The sequence below is a fragment of the Procambarus clarkii genome, chromosome 65, assembly GCF_040958095.1.
Source record: "Procambarus clarkii isolate CNS0578487 chromosome 65, FALCON_Pclarkii_2.0, whole genome shotgun sequence".
NCBI classification, from domain to species: Eukaryota; Metazoa; Arthropoda; class Malacostraca; order Decapoda; family Cambaridae; genus Procambarus; species Procambarus clarkii.
The window spans coordinates 19,093,165-19,117,651 of record NC_091214.1 but is presented as its reverse complement, the minus strand read 5'-3'; the positions used below and the strand labels follow the sequence as shown (position 1 = coordinate 19,117,651).

The following is a 24,487-nucleotide window of genomic DNA, read 5'->3' as shown; positions in this document are numbered from 1 at the left end:
ACAGCAATGACAAATTTACAGCAAATTTACAGCAATGTGTGTGTGTGTGTACTCACCTATTTGTGCTTGCGGGGGTTGAGCTTTGACTCTTTGGTCCCGCCTCTCAACCGTCAATCAACTGGTGTACAGGTTCCTGAGCCTACTGGGCTCTATCATATCTACACTTGAAACTGTGTATGGAGTCAGCCTCCACCACATCACTGCCTAATGCATTCCATCCGTTAACTACTCTGACACTGAAAACGTTCTTTCTAACGTCTGTGTGCGTGCGTGCGTGCGTGCGTGCGTGTGTGTTTCACACAGGGAAAAGGCCCAACTTCATGTTACAAGTTTGTTCTCATGTAGGTGTCTCCACCCCCCCCCCCCCACCCTTCAACATGGCGTTGTTGAACATGAGCGTTGAACTAATCTGTGAGGTCTGCTTGGTCTGTTCTTCCTGTGTCTGCTGTGTTGAGGGTGTGTGTGTCTGCTGTGTTGAGGGTGTGTGTGTCTGCTGTGTTGAGGGTGTGTGTGTCTGCTGTGTTGAGGGTGTGTGTGTCTGCTGTGTTGAGGGTGTGTGTGTCTGCTGTGTTGAGGGTGTGTGTGTCTGCTGTGTTGAGGGTGTGTGTGTCTGCTGTGTTGAGGGTGTGTGTGTCTGCTGTGAGGGGTGGAGATGAGTCATTATATTGTCCAGCGGCCGGGCCCCGCCCTCACGGGGAGGGGAAAGGTTGTCCCCCTTGCTCGTGCTCAAATCCCCTACCCTCGCACCCTTTTGTACCCGGCCTGGCCCCCCTCACCGTACCCGGCCTGGCCCCCTCACCGTACCCGGCCTGGCCCCCCTCACCGTACCCGGCCTGGCCCCCCTCACCGTACCCGGCCTGGCCCCCCTCACCGTACCCGGCCTGACCCCCTCACACTGTACCTGGCCACCCTCGTATGAGAACAAACTTATAGGTCCTCTCGCTGCTCGGTGAATTCAGCTTTTTCTCTTCAAAATCTGAAACTGGGAATTTTCCCTTTAGCTGGAGGACATGCATCGCTCCCAGTGATGGCGTGGTGGGTTGGGTTAGGGTTGTGTGTAGACGTGGGAGGGTTGGACTAGCGTTGTATATATAGGGTTTGGGTGATTGGGTTTGGCTTGTGTGTGGTCGTGAGTGAGCTGAGTTTGGGCTGAGAGAGGTAGTGGGCTGCTGCTGGGTTCATGCTGGGTGGGCGTGCCAGTGGGCGTACCAGTGGGCGTGCCACTGGCCGTACCAGTGGGCGTGCCAGTGGCCGTGCCAGAGGGCGTACCAGAGGGGGGGTGTCATCACCCAGCCATTGTGACAGTGCCTAGGGCTGTTGTGTACTTAGTGACGCCATCGTCAGCACGTCACAGAGACGTATCCGTAGATGTTATCACACACTCGGGTTGATACATGAACATGTTCAGGGGCTCCCCCAGGCTCAACATCACTCCAAACTCACACCTCATAACATCGATCTGATATCAATTGGACTCAAAATGCGTGTCCGTAATCCATCTCTTTGTGACAGTAGTTCCTTCATTCCCAATATCCAGCTGGGGGGCGGGGGGGGGGGGGGGGTGTCCCCTGCCTTCTCTGTTGCCTAGTTGATTGTTTCATATAGTTCTACTGCACCATTATGTAATTCGCTCATTCTTTAATTGTACTTCCTAACAAGTACCCGGCACTCCTACTTTTTGGGAAAGTAGGAGTGGCCAGTGATGACATGAGTACCTTAAAAAAACACACACACTTGAGTTTGATGGATGGATGGTTCGTTTTAAATAAAACTGTCATTCCTGAGTATATTATATAAAGTATGGGGGGTAGACATGAAGCCAGGGAGCCAGATTCACGAAGCAGTTACGCAAGTACTTACGAACGTGTACATCTTTCCTCAATCTTTGACGGCTTTGGTTACATTTATTAAACAGTTTACAAGCATGAAAACTTGCCAATCAACTGTTGTTATTGTTATAAACAGCTTCCTGGAGCTTCGGAGCTCATTAACTGTTTAATAATTGTAAACAAAGCCACCAAAGATGAAAAAAAGGTGTACAGGTTCGTAAGTGCTTGCGTAACTGCTTCGTGAATCTGGCCCCTAGTGAGTGCGAGGATAGAGACCCAACAAGCGTCTAGAACACTTCATTAAGTCATAATTAAGTTTACTAAAGTCAGTATTTTAAGAAGACGGCCTTTGTTGTGCCTCTTATGTGTTACTGGAGTGTGTTGACAAGTTTGGGGCATTTGATGTTGCTTGTTCTCTCGCAGAGTACCTGTTGCAACTCTTTCTTTTCTATCGGGGTTATTTTGCACATCCTGCCATGCCTCCTGGTCCCATGAAGGGTTATTTCAGTGTATAGATTTGGCACAAGTACACTATTATATACCTCGCCTGAGATCTTTAGAATACAAGTTTAAGCTCTTTAATCCCCACAATTATTTAATTATTGGATAATTATTTAGAATCGCCTAAAAATAAAAAAAACTAATGTTTTATTGTGTTGATTTGGGGAGCAAATGACCTTTGAAGGTTCTTCAGGTCAGCAACTTCTCCAGCTTTGATTGGAGGTGTTAGTGTGCACCAATATCCCACCATAGAGAGCACTAGTGCTTTAAAAAGTATCATTGGTATGACATATGCAGGCGATGAGTCACAATAACGTGGCTAAAGTAAGTTGACCTGACTACACACTAGAAGGTGAAGGGACGACGACGTTTTGGTCCGTCCTGGACCATTCTCAAGTCGATCGTGGACCATTCTCAAGTAATTCTCAAGTCGATCGACTTCAGAATGGTCCACGATCGACTTGAGAATGGTCCAGGACGGACCAAAACGTCGTCGTCCCTTCACCCTCTAGTGTGTGGTCTGGTCAAATTGGTATGACATCTCGTGTTTGTAAAAGTCTTGTTATCCACCCTGTTATTTTTCTTGTAGTCAAGACGGCTACTTTATCGTGTTCTATAAAGGTAAAGTCTTCTGACACGATTACTCACAGATCCTTAACAGCTTTTTCTTGCAATAGTGAGGTTTGACTGTAATAGGTATGTGGCTTCCATTTTGACATTTTCGGTTTTCCGTAACGCAGAAGCTGGAACATATCGTCATTAAACGTAGATTTACAAAGCAAGCCTGAGGGTGCAGGTGTGTACTCACCTAATTGTGCTTGCGGGGGTTGAGCTCTGGCTCTTTGGTCCCGCCTCTCAACCGTCAATCAACCGATGTACAGATTCCTGAGCTTATTGGGCTCTATCATATCTACATTTGAAACTGTGTATGGAGTCAGCCTCTACCACATCACTGCCTAATGCATTCCATTTACTAACTACTCTGACACTGACAAAAGTTCTTTCTATCGTCTCTGTGGCTCATTTGGGTACTCGGCTTCCACCTGTGTCCCCTTGTGCGTGTACCACCCGTGTTAAATAATCCATCCTTGTCCACCCTGTCAATTCCCCATGTGCGTGGCGAGGTAGGTAGGTGTGTGTGTGTGTGTGTGTGTGTGTGTGTGTGTGTGTGTGTGTGTGTGTGTGTGTGTGTGTGTGTGTGTGTGTGTGTGTGCGTGTGTGTGTGTCTGTGTGTGTGCGCGTGCTCCTAGATAGTGCAGGTGTGTCAGGTCCAATAGAGTGCCTCTATAATGCATGACGTCACTACAATGTGGCCAATAAGCGCAAGAGATAATGACTTGCCCTTAAGCACTAACCCGACCCACTGAAGGCTGACCTTGGGGGGGGGGGCCATTGACGCCCCCAAGGGGTGGTACACTGGAGGGTGGATGTGGCCCAGGTCACGGAGGGCTGGTGCTTGAGGGCCAGCGACGTCACCTTACTTCAGTAGTAAAGCTGTTTAATGAGGGTTAACCGGCCCCCTTAAGCAGCCCCCGGACGGTAAACAAGAGGAGAGTGTCCGGATAAACACGAGTTATCCGGAGTGATGGCGTAGGCGGGAGTCTTCGGCCTTAATGGTCACGGGGACGCTCAGGGGAGAAGGGTTTTATATAAGGAGTAGACCGGGGACACGAGCCATTCACGCCAACCACTTACGAAACCTGTACATCTTTCGTAAATCATGTGCAGGCGATGAGACCACACACTGTGAAAAGCTAGATCTCACTTTCCCGTAGTCAGTGATGGGTGAGGAGAGGGTGGTGGGTGAGGAGGAGCGGATGACGGGTGCGGCAGGGTGGATGACAGCGTGAGGGAGGAAGATAGACGGCTGCCTTCTTTATAGGTGATGCCGGCCCCATGTGCGTCTGTCATGGGTGTGGGAGAGACAGGCAGGCAGACAGGCAGGCAGACAGGCAGGCAGCTAGCTAGCTAGGCAGGCAGGCAGTCAGGCAGGCAGGCAGGCAGGCAGGCAGGCAGGCAGGCAGGCAGGCAGCTAGCTAGCTAGGCAGGCAGGCAGTCAGGCAGGCAGGCAGTCAGGCAGGCAGGCAGGCAGGCAGGCAGGCAGACAGGCAGACAGGCAGACAGGCAGGCAGGCAGGCAGCCAGCCAGCCAGCCAGCCAGCCAGCCAGCCAGCCAGCCAGCCAGCCAGCCACCAGCCAGCCAGCCAGCCAGCCAGCCAGCCAGCCAGCCAGCCACCAGCCAGCCAGCCAGCCAGCCAGCCAGCCAGCCAGCCAGCCAGCCAGCCACCAGCCAGCACAACTGACACAACCACGTGTAGCAGATATATACCCACACATGTGACCCAATACTGGCCTCGAACCAGCGTCCCTAAACCAATCCAAGGACGAGGAGCATGTAATATTGGTCTCCCAGGCAGACCTATCCACCAACGGTAAAGACCGGACCAACCATGCCACCGAACACCTCCGATACACTGAATACCGTCATTAGCGGCCACAATACTCGCTACACCCGTCACCCTCTTACAACGACCGCTTGCCAGCACCAACAACCTGATGGATCACATTCACGCCAACATTTCCAATCTCCGATAGATCGCCTCCTGGAATTCCCTCTCAAGGCCACAGCCAAGGATATCGTGGAGCCAGAGGCAGGGTTCATCAAGTATTTATACGTGTCTCGCTACGAAGCCTCTACATCTTTTCTTAATCACGGCGGCTTAGTTTACTCGACAATTTATTAGCTCTGAAGGAGTAGGATGTTGCCTGTAACGGTTTAATAAGCACAGTTTAAGCCTCCATGACCGAGGAAAGATGTACAGGTTTCGTCAAGTGGGCTCGACAATGCTTGAGTCGTAACACTAGGCTGTAGTGATAAGGTTTGTCCTTGAGCTCTATTACACCGCCAGAGTGAAGGAAGCAGAGTGTATTCACTCACCACTGTCAACCTCTGCACTCTAGGCTCACTGGGAAACTTAGCTAAATTTTCTGAATAATCTGCGGACTTCGGTCTATATTAGAGTTCGAGCCCCAACAGCGGCTCATGTTGATGGAGTTCAGTTGTCAATTCTATTCCCAGAAAGAAGTCTTAACACGTCATGGCGGAGTGTTCTTGCTGGCCAATGTCCTGGTGTTAATGTGGACGTAAAAACTACTGTTTAATTATACAGATTTTAGGAATTGTCGATATTCTTTGGCTACTTGATTCGTAGGCACATCTTTACGTGTATATTTGAGAGGTATTGATTAGCTGTAGCGTAATTCTGTTTGTCTGGTGGGGCGGGTGTTGTGTGGGTGTAAGGGCGGGTGTTGGGTGTAGGGGTGGGTGTTGAGTACCGGAGGCGGGTGTTAGGTGTGTGCCGGGACGGGTGTTGGGTGTGTGCCGGGACGGGTGTTGGGTGGGTGTAGGGGCGGGTGTTGGGTGTCGGAGCAGGTGTTGGGTGGGTGCGGGTGTTTGGGTGCAGTGGTGTTGGGAGTCTGATATTGACAGATGTGTGCGTGCTTACATAGTCGTGTACTAGCCTAGGTGTGCTGGCAGGGTCGAGCTAGGCTCCTGGGCCCCACCTTCCGAATGTTCAGAGATCAATGCAGTGGTTCATGTGTCACGTTTTTATCATATTTACAAATTTGAATAAGGATCACTTTCACCTTCTGTAACTACGGTGATACCGACTGCCAGCTCGAACAATAACATGTTCTTGCTTCCCTTGTTTTGTTGTGAATAGTTCTGCTTTATCTACTTTGTCAGTTTCTCTTAAATTATTGGGTATTGTTTTCATGTCCCCCGCCCCCCCCCCCTCTCTCCTTTTGCGTGTGCGTGTGTGTGTGTTGGGGGGGGGGGGGCGGGGGGGAGGGTGTGCCACAAAGTGGGCAGACCGTAAAGTTGTGTACTGGGCTGGGCCTGGAGTGCAAGTTGGCACTTGGTGTCATAATACTCGGCGTTGTGGCAACTTTTTTAATCTCTGTCCTGTAGAGATGGGAAAGTTTTCATTACGCTAAACTTTCTTAATGTTGCTGTTCGCATCCCTCCCTCTCCCGCTCTCCTCTTCCACACGCTTTCCCTCTCCTTCTCTTTCCCTTTTCTTCCTCTCCCCTTTTCCTCCTCTCCCCTTTTCCTTCTCTCCCCTTTTCCTCCTCTCCCCCTTTCCTCCTCTCCCCCTTTCTTCGGTTGGGAGGGGGAGAGAGAGAGAGAGAGAGAGAGAGAGAGAGAGAGAGAGAGAGAGAGAGAGAGAGAGAGAGAGAGAGAGAGAGAGAGAGAGAGAGAGAGAGAGAGAGAGAGAGAGAGAGGGAGGGGGTAGGGGGGGGAGTAGGGAGGTAGGTTGCACAAGAGTTGCACGACCAGCAAGTAGACCATTGGGACAAACTTCCTCATACCCTGGGAATATGTCAGCTATTCTCTCTCTCTCTCTCCTGGGGTAAAGACAATGTTGTATTATTAATATAGTCGTAGAGAGGTGTGGGAGACGGCGTTGGCAGCAGTAGGCTGGTGGATCTCTCGCTCTCTGTCTCTCGCTCTCTCTCTCTGTCTCTATCTCTCTCGTGGCTGTGACCTTTCGTCCCTTGATATTTGAACATAGTGTAATAATAGCCAATCTGGTGTATGTGCTCCAGAGGCCACAGCAATAGCCATACACTGTCCCTGGCGTGGGGAGGGGGGGACAAGCCGCTGGCTAGCGAGGCTGAGGGACTGGCTACACTATGGCTACAGGTGACACTTCCACGGAACCGCCGACTCCTGTCACTCCGTCTCCGACCAGACGGAACAGTTGATGGATTGACTGACAGGCCGACGAATCTGGGGACAGCTGAGGATTCATCTTTTGTTTATCCGTAGTTTACCTGTGGTTGGTTTCGCGAGTGCTTCGCCTCTCCATGACGGGCCTGTGGGTAGGCGTGTCTTGTAATAATTTGATCATTCAGGCTGTTGCTGGGAGCGCCCCGCAGGCCCCATATTTCAACGACCCGGTAGGTGGAAAGAAATGTATCAGTATTTCTGTCCCGCCCCGGGTATCGAACTCCGGATCCTCGGTTGTTAGTCGAGAACGTAGACCACTATGCTACAGTACTGATAAGGTGAAGGAGGGGATAGAGTTGTTAATCGCCTTGAAGCACATGGGTCTGCCAGCATATTTGCTGGGAGTATAATTATACGTGTAGACCAGGTGCATGCTTGTTGCAACACTTGGCAGGGGGAGGGGCGCTTGCTGCGACGACCGGGCCGCGGGGACGCTAAGCCCCGGAAGCACCTCAAGGTAACCTCAAGGTAGCCCTCGGGTACGGTCTTGTGGAGGAGCTGCTTCCGTGTGTAGTGCGGGGGGGGGGTCGTTATCGGGGGAAAGCGCCAAGCTACCGCGACTTTATAGCACTGGGAAGGGGGAAGGGGTCAGGATAAGGATTTGGGATGGGACGGGGGGAAGGAATGGTGCCCAACCAATTGGTGGACGGTCGGGGGATTGAACGCCGACCTGCATGAAGCGAGACCGTCTCATGCTTGCGTATGTGGTTGAAGTATGCTTGTGTATGTGTACACTCGCCTAGATATGCTTGTATATCATATACGAATTATATACGTGTGTGTGTGTGTGTGTGTGTGTGTGTGTGGGCTGTTTGCTTGTGTGTGCACTCGCCAATTTGTGCCTGCAGGATCGAGCTGTTGCTCTTGGACCCCGCCTTTCTACCCGCAGGTTGTCTGATAACTCCTGACCTATTTCCCTATCATACCTGATTTCAATGTTGTGGAGTGTTTGCCTCGACAACCTGCTCCTTTAGGTCATAAGGGAGCCGGTCGGCCGAGCGGACAGCACGCTGGACTTGTGATCCTGTGGTCCCGGGTTCGATCCCAGGCGCCGGCGAGAAACAATGGGCAGAGTTTCTTACACCCTATGCCCCTGTTACCTAGCAGTAAAATAGGTACCTGTGTGTTAGTCAGCTGCCACGGGCTGCTTCCTGGGGGTGGAGGCCTGGTCGAGGACCGGGCCGCGGGGACACTAAAAAGCCCCGAAATCATCTCAAGATAACCTCAAGATATTCCATTTGCTGACTTTCCTTACGCTTGAAGATAACTTTACCATCGCTATGACACGGTTGAATCTCAAACTACCATCCGTGCCTGACAGCTGGGTGGACAGCGCTTCGGATTCGTAGTCCTGAGGTTCCGGGTTCGATCCCCGGTAGAGGCGGAGACAAATGGGTAAAATGTTTCTTTTCACCCTAATGCCCTCTTGTTACCTAGCAGTAAATAGGTACCTGGGTGTTAGTCAGCTGTCACGGGCTGCTTCCTGGGGGGGGAGGAGGCCTGGTCGAGGACCGGGCCGCGGGGACACTAAAGCCCCGAAATCATCTCAAGATAAGCTCAAGAATATGCTCAAGCCACAGACCTCTTAAGAAAAAAATAGGAAGAGCTGCAGATTGGAACGTTCACGGCGTTCCTTCTCTTGGCGAAGACCACTTATCTCGGAACACCTTGAACGTCGCACCTTATCTCAAGAACGGCCCACTTTATCTCAAGAACGGCCCACTTTATCTCAAGTCTCACTTTATCTATCTCTTTATCACTTTATCTCAATCTTATTATTTTTCCTATGCAAAATCTTAAATAAAAATTACATCTAGTATTGGACTCCTGCTGGAAGGAGATGGAGCTTTGACAGATAAGACATGTGCGAAATACCGAAGCAATGGTACAATTCCGTTATCAGTGATTCAGTGAAGATTGATATCACATTCGTGATGAGTTCGTATGGGTTATCAACATCAAATCATGTATCAGACGGCACCCTAATCCCGTTGGGTTTTGATGAAGTCATAGACATAGACTCTACACCCATGAACTCTATACCTCACTGGCGGTCACATGGTACGTCACATTAACGTCTCCTGTCCGTCACATCAACGTCTCCTGTCCGTCACATTAACGTCTCCTGTCCGTCACATTAACGTCTCCTGTCCGTCACACCAACGTCCCCTGTCCGTCACATTAACGTCCCCTGTCCGTCACATAACGTCTCCTGTCCGTCACACCAACGACCCCTGTCCGTCACACCAACGACCCCTGTCCGTCACATCACCGACCCCTGTCCGTCACACCAACGACCCCTGTCCGTCACACCAACGACCCCTGTCCGTCACACCAACGTCCCCTGTCCGTCACACCAACGACCCCTGTCCGTCACATCACCGTCACGTTGAGACAAACACAGTTCGTGCGGGACACAAACTGTGAAAGAGGCCGCGCAAGGTTGCGTTCACATGCGTCACTGTCCACCGGTTCGTGATCAATCAAATTGTTTTTACTGGCCTTGGCGTAAGTTGCCGTGAAGGAGGAGGAGGGGGTGAAGTGCGGGTCCCAGAGTGGGGGGGAAGGGGGGGGGGGTAGGTGATGGGTCTTAACTGTATTCAGGAAGTGAAGAGTCACACTTAGCAGGGGGGGGGAAGAGGAGGTTTATGGGTTATTCATGCCCGTGCCACCTTTTGGGGTGGCTTAATCTTTACTATTAACTAGCAGGGGGCCACATCTTGCTAGGAGCAGATATAGTGGAGGTTAGCTGTTTCAAGTAGGCCTCGTAGCCTGGTGGATAGCGCGCAGGACTCGTAATTCTTTGGCGCGGGTTCGATTCCCGCATGAGGCAGAAACAAATGGGCAAAGTTTCTTTCACCCTGAATGCCCCTGTTACCTAGCAGTAAATAGGTACCTGGGAGTTAGTCAGCTGTCACGGGCTGCTTCCTGGGGGTGGAGGCCTGGTCGAGGACCGGGCCGCGGGGACACTAAAGCCCCGAAATCATCTCAAGATAACCTCAAGAAGTAACTAACAATGTCTCCACATATTGTCTATAGATGAATAGTGTGTAGTGGTCATGTATAAACACCCCCCCCCCCTTCCCATGCACTCTCCCCTCAGCCCCATGCGCCCCCCCCCCTCGTCACCAGCGCCTGCCAACAGCTTCCATCACTACTTTGTCACACTCTGATCACTCTGAATCACCCCCCCCCCCTCGGAGTGGCTCATGGTAGCTGGTATGGTGCCAGGTGCGTGTGTGGGTGCATGGTGCCATGATGTGTATGTGTAGGCCTGGTGCCCTGGGCATGGTGCCATGATGTGTATGAGGCAGGATGTGCCTGGAGGGTTATGTTGACACTACGAACACTAGAGTATTGTGTCATCATGTGTATAGTGTATGGTACTATGGTCCATGTACCCGTATTGTCGTGATGTGCTGGGGGGAGTATGGTGCTGTGGTGGTGGAGTATGGTGTCCTGACCTGTGGTGGGGTATGGTGACCTGGCCTGTGGTGGGGTATGGTGTCCTGGCCTGTGGTGGGGTATGGAACCTTTTGGGTAGGTACAAGTGCCCCCCTCCCCCCCTCATCGCTGCTAAATATATTCAGTATCTTACCTGCCCTAGTTCCCCTGCCACCATCTGCCCTGCCAAGTGGGCGTGGGGGTGGTGGGCGTGTGGGTGGAGGGGTTCACGAGAGGGACAGAAAACCTCCAAATTATGGTGCTTTCATTTGTCCTAATACGTCTCATTTTGAAGGTGTTAGGGGATTGAGCGGTGTCTCCAGCTCCCATGGCCCCTCCTTAGCCTGGCCCCTCCCACGGTGGCCTTAAACAGGCCACACCTTTAACCAGTTAATTAATGGTAATGACCAACTGGTGACTGGTAACAGCGGAATGTCGCCATCAGATCAATGTACTCTAGATGGCACCTGTGTTTGTCAGTCACGTGTGTGTGTGTGTGTGTGTGTGTGTGTGTGTGTAATCATGTCTTCCCATGTTATCCTCTCCTCTCAGCCTCGTGTGGTGTAATTACTCAAATGTTTCCTGGTAACTTGTGGCTCTCATTTGGGGACTAGTTTGGTGTCGCGCCTCTAGATTTGTTTCATCTTTTCCTGTTAGGAGAGAGGACGACTTCACTCTCGTGCTGCACGGTCCAGAGTTGGTCTGACATAGGTGGTATATTTCCTGCATCTTATTCGTTTGCATTTTCTTGAGTTAAACTCTAATAGCCATTTGTTAGACAATTGTACGTGTAGGTGATGATGTAGTCGTTTGCATTCTTCCTCTGTTCTGATCCTCGTATGTCTTGAGTTGTCAGCAAATATTGGCAGGAATCTGATCGTAGTTTGCGAGCTCGCAAGTTACGAGCAGCATAAGGCGTAGTATTAACCCTCACGGAGCCCATTGTGGGAGCCCAATAGTTACGTCCCACCACAACTACTGACCCTCACACTGACCCTCTGTCTCCTGTTGCTTAGGTACTCCCTTATCCACATGCAACCCGTTCTCGCACTTTCGTATAGTCAATATTGACTTATTAAATAAGTGCATATGTGACATACTAATTTATTGTGAATATTTTAGTTTACCTTGAAAAGCTTCATAGAAAACACCGACCTTACCTAACCTTCTTAGTATGTTAAGATAAGCATCTTATTGCTTCGTAATTACAATTATTACTTAACCTATACCTATAATAGGTTAAGGTTAAATTACAATTATTACTTAACCTATACCTATAATAGGGTGCATGGTGTAATAACAGTAATAACAGTAATGTAATGGTGTAATAACATGGTGTAATATGTAATAACATGGTGTAATAACAGTAATACAGTAATAACTGTAATTACGAAGCAATAAGATGCTTATCTTAACATACAAAGAAGGTTAGGTTAGGTCGGTGTTTTCTATGAAGCTTTTCAAGGTAAACTAAAATATTCACAATAAATTAGTATGTCACATATGCACTTATTTAATAAGTCAATATTGACTATACGAAAGTGCGAGAACGGGTTGCCACATGAGTACCTTCCCCGTCACACCCTCCCCCCTCTCCCTGTGTATGTAATGGCACTTCACGTGCATATGAGTGCACGTGCACGCGTATATCAACTCGTGGAGGCTGACACGTACCCAGGCACGCAGAGCACGTAACGTGGTGATAAACTATCTCCCTCTCCGGCACGGCTATTGATAGTGACCGACCTGCCTGTACCAACCTGAGCCAGTTTGGTCGTGTGTGTGTATTGATGTGTGTGTGTGTGTGTGTGTGTGTGTGTGTGTGTGTGTGTGTGTGTGTGTGTGTGTGTGTGTGTGTGTGAGTGAGGCAGTCAGGTGGTTAGCCCCGATACCCACGGCACTCTCTCTTGCCCCCTTCCTTTCCCTTCCCTTCCCTCTTACTCCTCTTCCCTCTCCCTCTCTCCCCTCCCTTTCCCTCCCCTCTTGCCCCTTCACTCCCCTTCCCTCTCCCTCTTACTCCCCTCTCCTGCGAATCCCTTACTCCTCCGCTGCCCACTCTTTATCCCCCACCCCTCACACACACACACACACACACACACACACACACACACACACACACACACACACACACACACACACACTCACACTCACACTCACACTCACACACACACACTCACACGCACGCACTCACAAACTTGAAACTTGTGAGAAAGAGAGACTCAGGAGTGGAGATAACCAGTGACCCACAGCAGGATAACGAGGGCGGCAATATGCCATACTGGCCAACGTCCGGTTATCCTTCAGGACCCCGGACAAGGATATCTTCCGAACGCTGTATACAGTCTTCCTGAGTATGTTGTTATTGTTATCGAGTATGCTGCCCCAGCCTGGAACCCCTTCATAAAAAAGTCTAAAAATATGCAATAAGACTCATTCCTGAGCTAAGGGGGCTGAGCTAAGGGAGCTGAGCTAAGGGGACTGAGCTAAGGGGGCTGAGCTAAGGGGGCTGAGCTAAGGGAACTGAGCTAAGGGGACTGAGCTATGAAGAATGAATGGAGGAACTGAATCTCACTTCACCGGAGGAAAGAAGGAATATGGCAGACATGATAACGACGTGCAAGATACTAAGGAGGATTGATAAAGTAGATACAGAAGTACTGTTCAAATTAATGAACAAAAACAGAGGCCATAATTGGAAACTGGGTTTATTACATGGAAAATTTCTAATTATTTGTAATTACAAATAATTTACTTGCTCGCAAACCTAAGTCTCTTACACCGAATTATGATCTATCTTGAGGTTATCTTGAGATGATTTCGGGGCTTTAGTGTCCCCGCGGCCCGGTCCTCGACCAGGCCTCCACCCCCAGGAAGCAGCCCGTGACAGCTGACTAACACCCAGGTACCTATTTTACTGCTAGGTAACATAGGGTGAAAGAAACTCTGCCCATTGTTTCTCGCCGGCGCCTGGGATTGAACCCAGGACCACAGGATCACAAATCCAGCGTGCTGTCCGCTCGGCCGACCGGCTCCCTTGATCAGTTATGATCAGTTATTTTACCCATTTTATATATATATTTAGAGTTTTGTCATATGTATTTTCTCTTAAACTCAGATCTGACCTTTTAAGCTATACCTTTTGTGTTCCATTACCAGGTTGGTGAGCGGCCAGGCTGTTGTGTCCAGTATGTGAACCTTATTCCAATGTTTCGAAGACCGTAGAGTTTAGAAATGGGTTGATAACTCAGTGGGTCTTTGGGTTTTACGGCTATAGGTATCTTTTCGTCTGGGTTTCCGGCTTCGTGGGGGTTTTCAGGTCCAAAGGCTTTAGAGAATTTCAGTATTACGGGTCATTAGTTTTCTCTACGAAGACCATTCAAACTCCGGAGTTTCCCAGGGCGACTTGGGAGTCTGCCAGAGTCGATAGTCGGTAAGGGTGGTGGTGGGTAAGGTTGGTGGTGGGTAAGGGTGGTGAAGGGTAAGGGTGGTGGTGGGTAAGGTTGGTGAAGGGTAAGGGTGGTGGTGGGTAAGGGTGGTGGTGGGTAAGGGTGGTGAAGGGTAAGGGTGGTGGTGGAGGGTAAGGGTGGTGAAGGGTAAGGGTGGTGAAGGGTAAGGGTGGTGAAGGGTAAGGGTGGTGGTGGAGGGTAAGGGTGGTGAAGGGTAAGGGTGGTGAAGGGTAAGGGTGGTGGTGGAGGGTAAGGTTGGTGGTGGGTAAGGGTGGTGGTGGAGGGTAAGGGTGGTGAAGGGTAAGGGTGGTGAAAGACATGTCCCTTACGTGTCCCTTAGTATGGTAGGTGTAAGGTCTCTCTCCCATGTTACCATGAGACGGCTAAGGGTAGCGGGGTCAGCCAGGGTCATCATGGGGGAAGGGGGGAGAGGTCACGGTCATAAACGAGAGATCAACCAGCTTGTTGCTGTCCGGAGATGGCATTTCGACCGGCCAAGCCTCCTAGGAAATGAACTCTGTCCTCTGTCTCAGCATCGACCAGTGCATGGGAGCACGTGGTCTGCCAGGGTGGGTGGTGGCGTCTGCCAGGGTGGGTGGGGTCCCCCAGGGTGAGGGGGGGAAAGTGCCAACAAGGGTCACCCTAGCAGGTACAGCTGAGACAATATAGTGCCACTCTGGAATCCAATTTCCCCTCAGAGGAATGTCGGAGCTTCCTCGCCTCCCCTTCACTCTCCTTATTCTTCCCTCCACTCCCCTTGCTCCTTCCCTTTATCACCCTTGGCTCCTCCCTCTCACCCTTGGCTCTTTCCCTCTCACCCTCGGCTCCTACCTCTCACCCTCGGCTCCTCCCTCTCACCCTCGGCTCCTCCCTCTCACCCTCGGCTCCTTCCCTCTCACCCTCGGCTCCTTCCCTCTCACCCTTGGCTCCTCCCTCTCACCCTCGGCTCCTCCCTCTCACCCTCGGCTCCTCCCTCTCACCCTCGGCTCCTCCCTCTCACCCTCGGCTCCTCCCTCTCACCCTCGGCTCCTCCCTCTCACCCTTGAGAGTGTAAGACAACAGTCTAGTAAGCCTGAAGATCTATTTTCACTCAAGAAAGTTTTCCGTCTTGTGCTTACACTCAACCAAGTGCCTTGAGAAGTATATTGAAAGTGGAGAGAGTTTTATCGCTTGTATAGAAACGGTTTCCATTGGCTTAAGTGCTTCTAGAGGTTGTTTACACTTGGCTAAGTGCCTCCCCCTCTCGAGTGTCACTCGAGGTGTTAAATGCACATTTCAACAAGTTATTTAAGAATCTGATAAGCCAGTTATAGGGAACATTGACCCCATTTGATAACCTAATTGTGCTTACGGTGGTTGAGCTCCGGCTCTCCAGTCCCAGTTTTCAACTTTATAATATCTATTGCTCATTTAAATGTTGGGTTTCCAGCTGTATATTCTTGTTAGAGCTTCAGATAAACTCGGCTTAGTGTCTCTATTTCTCTGAGGATTTTGTACGTAGTAATCATGTCTCTCCTAATTGTTGTGTCTTCCGAAACGTGAGGTTATATACCATACCAGTCCCCCTTCCCTCTACAGTCCCCCCTTCCTCTAGTCCCTCCTTTCTAGTACCTCTCCTACTCTAGCTCTCTTCCCTCTCTAGTTCTCTTCACTCTCGTCTCCTATCCCCTTTTACCTGCCTGCCATCCTCTCCTGCCTATCCTGTCTGTCTCCCTATCCTGCTCTCCTGCCGTCCCTCCCATACCTCCCTATCCTGCCTATCCTGCAGGCCTGCCTGCGAGTGAGTGCGTCCACCGTCTATTGTCAGAGTGCGTGCGGCTCCCTTGGGACATAGAAAATGGACTTGACCTACTTTTGTGGGGTAATGATTATAGTTTGTAGTTCTCTCTCTCTCTCTCTGCTCTCCCCTCCTCCCCTCTCTCTCTCTCTCTCTATCTCTCTCTCTCTCTCTCTCTCTCTCTCTGCTCTCCCCTCCTCCCCTCTCTCTCTCTCTCTCTCTCTCTCTCTCTCTCTCTCTGCTCTCCCCTCCTCCTCTCTCTCTCTCTCTCTCTCTCTCTCTCTCTCTCTCTCTCTCTCTCTCTCTCTCTCTCTCTCTCTCTCTCTCTCTCTCTGCTCTCCCCTCCTCCCCTCTCTCTCTCTCTCTCTCTCTCTCTCTCTCTCTCTCTGCTCTCCCCTCCCCTCCTCCCCAGCACCCAAGCGACACTTACCGCTGCTCCGGTCATTAAGATCCTGAAGCCTGACATTGTTACTCTTTTCCACTCAAGCTATGTCACACCGGGAAATTCTCTCACGGCATTGATATGTGCCTCACTGCTGGGTGCCGAGGTATTTCTGTGCCTCGCTGCTGGGTGCTGAAGGATATCTGTGCCTCGCTGCTGGGTGCTGAAGGATATCTGTGCCTCGCTGCTGGGTGCTGAAGGATATCTGTGCCTCGCTGCTGGGTGCTGAGGTATTTCTGTGCCTCGCTGCTGGGTGCTGAGGTATTTCTGTGCCTCGCTGCTGGGTGCTGAAGGATATCTGTGCCTCGCTGCTGGGTGCTGAAGGATATCTGTGCCTCGCTGCTGGGTGCTGAAGGATATCTGTGCCTCGCTGCTGGGTGCTGAAGGATATCTGTGCCTCGCTGCTGGGTGCTGAAGGATATCTGTGCCTCGCTGCTGGGTGCTGAAGGATATCTGTGCCTCACTGCTGGGTGCTGAAGGATATCTGTGCCTCGCTGCTGGGTGCTGAAGGATATCTGTGCCTCGCTGCTGGGTGCTGAAGGATATCTGTGCCTCGCTGCTGGGTGCTGAAGGATATCTGTGCCTCGCTGCTGGGTGCTGAAGGATATCTGTGCCTCGCTGCTGGGTGCTGAAGGATATCTGTGCCTCGCTGCTGGGTGCTGAAGGATATCTGTGCCTCGCTGCTGGGTGCTGAAGGATATCTGTGCCTCGCTGCTGGGTGCTGAAGGATATCTGTGCCTCGCTGCTGGGTGCTGAAGGATATCTGTGCCTCGCTGCTGGGTGCTGAAGGATATCTGTGCCTCGCTGCTGGGTGCTGAAGGATATCTGTGCCTCGCTGCTGGGTGCTGAGGTATTTCTGTGCCTCGCTGCTGGGTGCTGAAGGATATCTGTGCCTCGCTGCTGGGTGCTGAAGGATATCTGTGCCTCGCTGCTGGTGCTGAAGGATATCTGTGCCTCGCTGCTGGGTGCTGAAGGATATCTGTGCCTCGCTGCTGGGTGCTGAAGGATATCTGTGCCTCGCTGCTGGGTGCTGAAGGATATCTGTGCCTCGCTGCTGGTGTTGAGGTAGCATTAATCCTACCCAGCTGAGAGCTGCCAATTATCCCTAATATCCTTCGTCCTATCCAGCTCCTATAGCGTCTCTTCAAATCATAAATCATCACATCTGTTGTGATGTTTCTGCCTCAGTGCTTGGGGAATTATGATGTGAATAGCCACATCAACCAGGTGATGGCTGGAGCACCTTGGGGGGGAAGCTGTCTTCACTTGGTGTATAAATTCCAAGGGGCCAGATGAACCAATCCACAAGGGCCGTGACGAGGATTCGAACCTGCGTCCGGGAGCATCCGGATTCCACAACCGCCTACCACATCCAGATTCACGAAGCAGTTACGCAAGCACTTACGAACGTGTACATCTTTCCTCAATCTTTGACGGCTTTGGTTACATTTATTAAACAGTTTACAAGCATGAAAACTTGCTAATCAACTGTTGTTATTGTTATAAACAGCCTCCTGGTGCTTCGGAGCTCATTAACTGTTTAATAACTATAAGCAAAGCCGTCAAAGATGGAGAAAAGATGTACAGGGCTCGTAAGTGCTTGCGTAACTGCTTCGTGAATCCGGTCCAGACTGGTAAATACTGGTGAGTGGTTCCTGGATGGTGTCTGAAAGGCCTTGTAGAACGCCTGCCCGCGGTAACACCGTAATGGAAGTAATAGCGGCTGTAATTACCACGATGGTGTTGGGAGAGTGGTGGTGGTGGTGGGGTTGTTAGTGGGGGTAGTAGTGGTGGTGGTGGTGATGGTGGTGGTGGTAGGCGGTGAAGGAATGGGTGCTGGTTGTGTAATACTAATAACTAATTTACTATGGCTGGTACTTCAGCTATCGCAGCAGTAACTAATGCTTAGTGTCGACACTGAGGGTAGTGGGTATGTGGGGCCTGCGGGCCGCTGCGAGCAACAGCCTGGTGGACCAAGCTGTCACAAGTCAAGCCGTTCTCGCAAATTCGCAAAGTCAATATTGACTTATTAACTACGTGCATAGGTGATATACTAAACATAATAGATACCCTTAAAAAGCTTCATAGAGAACACCGACCTTACCTAACCTTGTTAGTATCTTAAGATAAGCATCTTATTGCTTCGTAATTACAATTATTACTTAACCTATACCTATAATAGGTTAGGTAATAATTGTAATTACGAAGCAATAAGATGCTTATCTTAACATACTAAGTAGGTTAGGTAAGGTCGGTGTTTTCTATGAAGCTTTTCAAGGGAAACTATTATGTTAAGTATGTCACCTATGCACATATTTAATAAGTCAATATTGACTTATTTAATTTGCGAGAACGGGTTGGGCCGGGAGGTGTTAGAGACCAAGCCCTGGTTGATGAAGCTGATGACTCTCCTCCTCGATAGCATTGATGAGCACCCACCGTAGCCCCTCTACGAGCCCCCCCCCCCCTCACACGGATGGATATATTAATGGATGAATAGATATCATCAATCTATTTCATGATGTTGATCAAGGTACACGAGTGTGTATGGATGCTCTATTGGTTCACATTACCTTAATGGTGTTGGGGGTAGTTAGTGATGTGTGGTTGTTGTCTTAACTACCCTCCCTTCCCCTCCCTCTGTCTCTCTGTCTGTCTCTCTGTCTCTCTGTCTCTCTGTCTCTCTGTCTCTCTCTCTCTCTCTCTCTCTCTCTCTCCTCTCTCTCTCTCTCTCTCTCTCTCTCTCTCTCTCTCTCTCTCTCTCTCTCTCTCTCTCTCTCTCTCTCTCTCTCTCTCCCCCTCCCCCTCCCCCTCCCCCTCCCCCCCTCCCCCTCCCCCCTCCCCCCTCCCCCCCTCCCCCTCCCTCTCTCCCCCTCCCTCTCTCCCCCTCCCTCTCTCCCCCTCCCTCTCTCCCCCTCCCTCTCTCCCCCTCCCCCCCCCCACCCCCACACACTCAAGGGGCCTCGAATTCTGCACGAAATCGACCAATTCGTTAAAAATGCGACGCGTTATTGTAATTTAAAGCGCCGTAAGGCTGACGTTCTGTAACCGTCGGCCTCGATATATGAATCTTGGCCTCGCACGTTCCTTTCTGGTTAGGGAAAACAGTTGTAATTTTTACCTTGTGTTTATTTATCATATTTGTTCGCTATATTGGAGGCCACACCTTGTTACTGTCATAGTAACAGGGTGTGACCCCTAATATCATATTAGGGGTCACACACCCTGGCATTTATTGCATTTGCAATACCGCGAGGTAGTTACTAAGGTGCAATTCGAACATAGATAACGAGGCAATCTTTGAGACAAATTCGAAAGTGGTCAATTTGTGAGGGTGTTATAAGTGATTTTTATTCGGTAAACAAGACGTTTGTCGATGAATTGATGAGCATTTGGCCCTTGTTGATGAGGCCCGGCTGAGTGGCCCCTCATAGTCAATGAATCGCAGAAAATGACTTGGTTAAAACGAGTGTTTTAAAGAAAATGACTTGAGGAAAATGACTCGTTTGGGAAGAAAATAGCTTCGTTATTTAGGATATGTTTTCTTTTTCAGAAAGATCTAAGTCAATCTCGGCGGATATCAATATTTCTCCCCCCTTCCCTCGTGGTCCCGTCTGGCGGCCTCCAGGTGTGTCAGGTGTGCGAGGAGCAGCAACACTGTTAATCCTGAATCACAGAGTACAAACACGCTAGTTTATAAGTACTCTGACGTCACACGTCATCTCTCCTGCTCCACCTGCTTCCTGGCCTTCTTCCTGGCCTTCTTCCCGTACTAGTTCGAAACTCTTTATGTTCGTGAGTGCTTAGTAAAACGTGTTCGAAAAGTGGCTTAGAGCCTAGTTAACGAGCCCTCGCTGGCTTGTTCAGGAGGTTCTCAGAGACTGCTTACCGAGGGGTTTCAGATGATGTGGTCCGTAAGTATTTCGAACACGGCTCCGCAGGGGTTTCACATGAACATGTTCGGAACGGGCTCTCACTGTACATGGTGGTGCTGGTGAGGAACCCTGTGACGGTGTTCACCAGTTCACCAAGTGTTCCAACACACACCTCCTGGGGACTCGAAGTCGACGTTTGATGACCGCGAGTCGCTTCGGCTCGCAAAAGTGATCCTAATTGTTATATTAAACTCTGTGGAACGTTTTGTCGGTTACCCGCCCGTTATTTTTGAATTTTAAACTTTTGAACACAGACGATCAGTGAAAGTATTGGGAAGTGTCTTATTGAGAGCTGTAGGTGCGCTTGAGCAGACGTTACTGGAATAAGAACTTGAGGAAGAGTTACCGGAATAAATAAACAAGAGATACTAGACCAAGTACTCAAGCAGGAGTTACTGGAATACCCGCTGGAAGCCAAAGTGGTTGCGGAAAGTGAGCAACCATGATGAACCACGTGCTGGATGACAAACTGGTGGCAGAGTCGGTGCCACTGACTACTTCGAGTACCTCCCCCCTAGTGGTCACTCCCCCAGCCGATGCCCACCCCCTCTCAGGGGTCGTCGGGGGGTGCAGCTCCCCCGTCCTCGGCCGCAAGTATGTCTTCGGCGCCCTCGGGGGGTCGGCCAGCGTCGACGAGGTGGCCAATTTTACCGACTGGTCCACCCCAATCACCCCTACCATGAACGGCCAGCCCCCAGGTGAGTCACTGGTCCCCAGGTGAGTCACTGGCCACCAGACCTTCCCCCAGGTGAGTCAGTGGTCCCCAGACCCTTCCACCAGGTGAGTCACTGGCCACCAGGTGAGTCACTTACCACCAGACCTTCTCCCAGGTGAGTCACTGGCCACCAGCCCTTCCACCAGGTGAGTCACTGGCCCCCAGGTGAGTCACTGACCCCCAGATCCCTTCCACCAGGTGAGTCACTGGCCCCCAGGTGAGTCACTGGTCCCCAGGTGAGTCACTGGCCACCAGACCTTCCCCCAGGTGAGTCAGTGGTCCCCAGACCCTTCCACCAGGTAAGTCACTGGCCACCAGGTGAGTCACTAACCACCAGACCTTCTCCCAGGTGAGTCACTGACCCCCAGACCCTTCCACCAGGTGAGTCACTGGCCCCCAGACCTTCCACCAGGTGAGTCACTGACCCCCAGATCCCTTCCCCCAGGTAAGTCACTGGCCAATGTTAATAATTGATACATTTTAATCAAAATTTTAATTATTTTTTATTGATAGAAATTTGTGGTGAGAGGAAAAGTTGTGTTTTTACTGTGGTCATCCGTCGTGTCCTCAATCCCGCCTCCAGATGAGAGCGAGAACGTCTCCGCCTTCCAGATAATTCCTTCGGCGACAGTGATTGGCTGTCCCTCGGGTGTCCGCGTTCTCATTGGCTGCTGGTCGCGTTGGAGATTAGACGGGCGAGTTCTCGCGGACACTTGGTGCATTTTCCCGCGCGAAGGCGCAGCTAAGCCGCCTTGTGTTTTAAGAGTCTGTAATTCCTTCAGTTGCATCTATCTTGAGGTTATCTTGAGATGATTTCGGGGCTTTAGTGTCCCCGCGGCCGGGTCCTCGACCAGGCCTCCACCCCCAGGAAGCAGCCCGTGACAGCTGCCTAACACCCAGGTACCTGTTTTACTGCTAGGTAACAGGGGGTATAGGATGAAAGAAACTCTGCCCATTGTTTCTCGCCGGCGCTTGGGATCGAACCCGGGACCACAGGATCACAAGTCCAGCGTGCTGTCCGCTCGGCCGACCGGCTCCATGTTGATAGATTGTCGGCGCTGATTAGGACGTTGATTGCAGCGCCTTGTAAATTCTGCTGATTTTTCGCAGATTGGGGGCTGTTGATTGGGGCTTTATGGCTGGTGATTTAGACTGATTGGTATTGATAGTTTTAGCTACGGGTTGGGTGCGCTGATTGGTCCCAGTAATTGATGCTGTTGATTGGAGGTCGCCTACCGGGGTTCTTGATTCTGGGTGCTGATTGGGGCTACGATTGGCTTCGCTTTTTATGGTTTTGTATTTAAACTATTAATTAGGGCATGATTTAAGCCATTTAAGGAGCCACAAATTAGGCCCACTGGTTTGGCCCGCTAAATATTGCCAGTGATTAGCATTAGTGGTCGTTAACTGGGGCACTAATTAACTAGGCTCTTTGAAACTAGTGGTTGGCAATGCTATTTATATATGTACTAGATTGGTGCTAGTGATGTTAGCGATTGGAGCCATTTATGGAGGTGGTGGTGATTGGTTTTAAATAATTGATTTATTGAGTGAGGTTCATTCTTTGGGACCCGAGTGGTCCTGGTGGTCGAGCTGAGAGCGCGGAGGAGTCATAACACACTAGCCTGTTGTAGCTTAACCCTCGTAGCTCTGTCTTGTTGGTAATCGTTCTCCTTGTTCAATGTTGATATTTGGCTTCACGAGGTAGGGTTTCCATGCTGGTGCTGCATAGTCCAGTGATGGTCTGACGAGTGTTGTGTAGATTGTCTAGAGGGGATCCTGATTTAGGTGGCGTGGTGGTGGTGGTGGGCGTGGTGGTCGAGGTTTGAACGAGACTTTAAAGGTGAGGGTGAAAAGTATATCGTCGAACTTCACCCAGACCACCACCACCACGCCAACCACGACAGCCGCCTTGGTCACAACAGCCGTGCGGGCATCATACTGTAGTAACGCCGTGAAAGCGTTGAAGGTTAACAGTACATGTTCATGGGGAGAGTGACAGCCAGCCCCGCCGCTCTCAATATATGGGCAAGACGACGCCATCTCCCCCCTCAACACACCTCACCATGCACTCAAAACCTGGCTCCGTGTGTGTGTGTGTGTGTGTGTGTGTGTGTGTGTGTGTGTGTGTGTGTGTGTGTGTGTGTGTGTGTGTGTGTGTGACCCAAGCATCCACGGCCGCCTCTCACCAAGCGCTCTCCGAGGCATCAAACCCTTCACTTTACCACCAACATGTATATTGGAAATGAGTGCTTGTCCGTTTTGATATTAGTAATGTGTGTGTGTAAGAGCGTGTGCTCTCTCTCTCTCTCTCTCTCTCTCTCTCTCTCTCTCTCTCTCTCTCTCTCTCTCTCTCTCTCTCTCTCTCTCTCTCTCCCTCTCTCTCTCTCTCTCTCTCTCTCTCTCTCTCTCTCTCTCTCTCTCTCTCTCTCTCTCTCTCTCTCATATATTTAGAGATTATGGAATCCCTACATAAACAGATAAATAGAAAATATCTACATATGAACAACAAGGTTCGGTCCTGAACTACCTGAACTGAACTATGGAGGAGGAGAGAGGTAACCGGGCCTTACTGCACTAGAGACATGAATGAACAGGACAGACTTGAGCACGACGTTAAAAATACTTGAGTAGACCTGACCAAGAAGACAAGAGAAGCACCGTTCAGAGTTAGGCACAGTAGAGCGAGATGATCTCAACTAACTGAAAACATGATCCTTTAAGTGGCTACTAGAGTCCAACTGTAGCAAGTGTAAAGTAATGAGCCTGGGTACTAGGAATCAGAGATCGAACACAAGGTATCACATTGGAGAGGATTTTTTTGTAATATGGGGGAGAGAGAGAGAGAGAGAGAGAGAGAGAGAGAGAGAGAGAGAGAGAGAGAGAGAGAGAATTACATCCATACGACCCCCTTTCATATTCAATTGCCAATTATCATCTGCTATCCTTATTAACGAGACCCAATGGGCACAAATGGCTCTCAGACGCCGTCGGGTCATTAAGCATCCCAACTACCGCCACAAAACACTTAGACGCCGCTGATAACGAGGTGATTAGCTGAGCGAGTAATCAATGCCTGACAAATTAGCGGTTAATGACCGTATGAGCAGACTAATTGCCTGTCATGGAAAGTGGATCGTTAATGAGCTTGTCCAGTTGCTGTTGAAGAACCAGTTGACGCTCTTCACTGTGTCTGTATGTGTATGGCGAGTATATATATATATATATATATATATATATATATATATATATATATATATATATATATATATATATATATATATATATATATAATATATAATATTAAATATGACCGAAAAAGTAAGATTAATAATTCTAACACGAATTTTCTCTGTTTCTTATATTTCTTTTCACTGTTGATGGTAACTGAAAAATCAATTCTCCAAAATTCTATAAAATAAAAATGAATTTTGGAGAATTGATTTTTCAGTTACCATCAACAGTGAAAAGAAATATAAGAAATAGAGAAAATTCGTGTTAGAATTATTAATCTTACTTTTTCGGTCATATTTAATATTATATTATATATATATATATATATATATATATATATATATATATATATATATATATATATATATAA

The 24,487-nt window shown here is 49.9% G+C and overlaps 1 protein-coding gene across 11 annotated transcripts in view; it reads left to right on the top strand.

The window, feature by feature from the left end:
- Window positions 1–24,487, top strand: part of kcc (solute carrier family 12 member kcc) — a 364,064-nt gene that overhangs the window by 175,572 nt on the left and 164,005 nt on the right. The window contains exon 1 of one of the 11 annotated variants that reach the window (XM_069309529.1): window positions 20,027–20,866. The exons of 8 other annotated variants lie outside the window; for them this stretch is intronic. In XM_069309529.1, coding sequence (XP_069165630.1) covers window positions 20,611–20,866 — 256 coding nt within the window. In that variant the 5' untranslated portion in view covers window positions 20,027–20,610. Of the gene's footprint in view, window positions 1–20,026; window positions 20,867–24,487 lie in introns of those variants that run through there. 2 more of the 11 variants (XM_069309517.1, XM_069309518.1) reach the window with 2 other exon arrangements.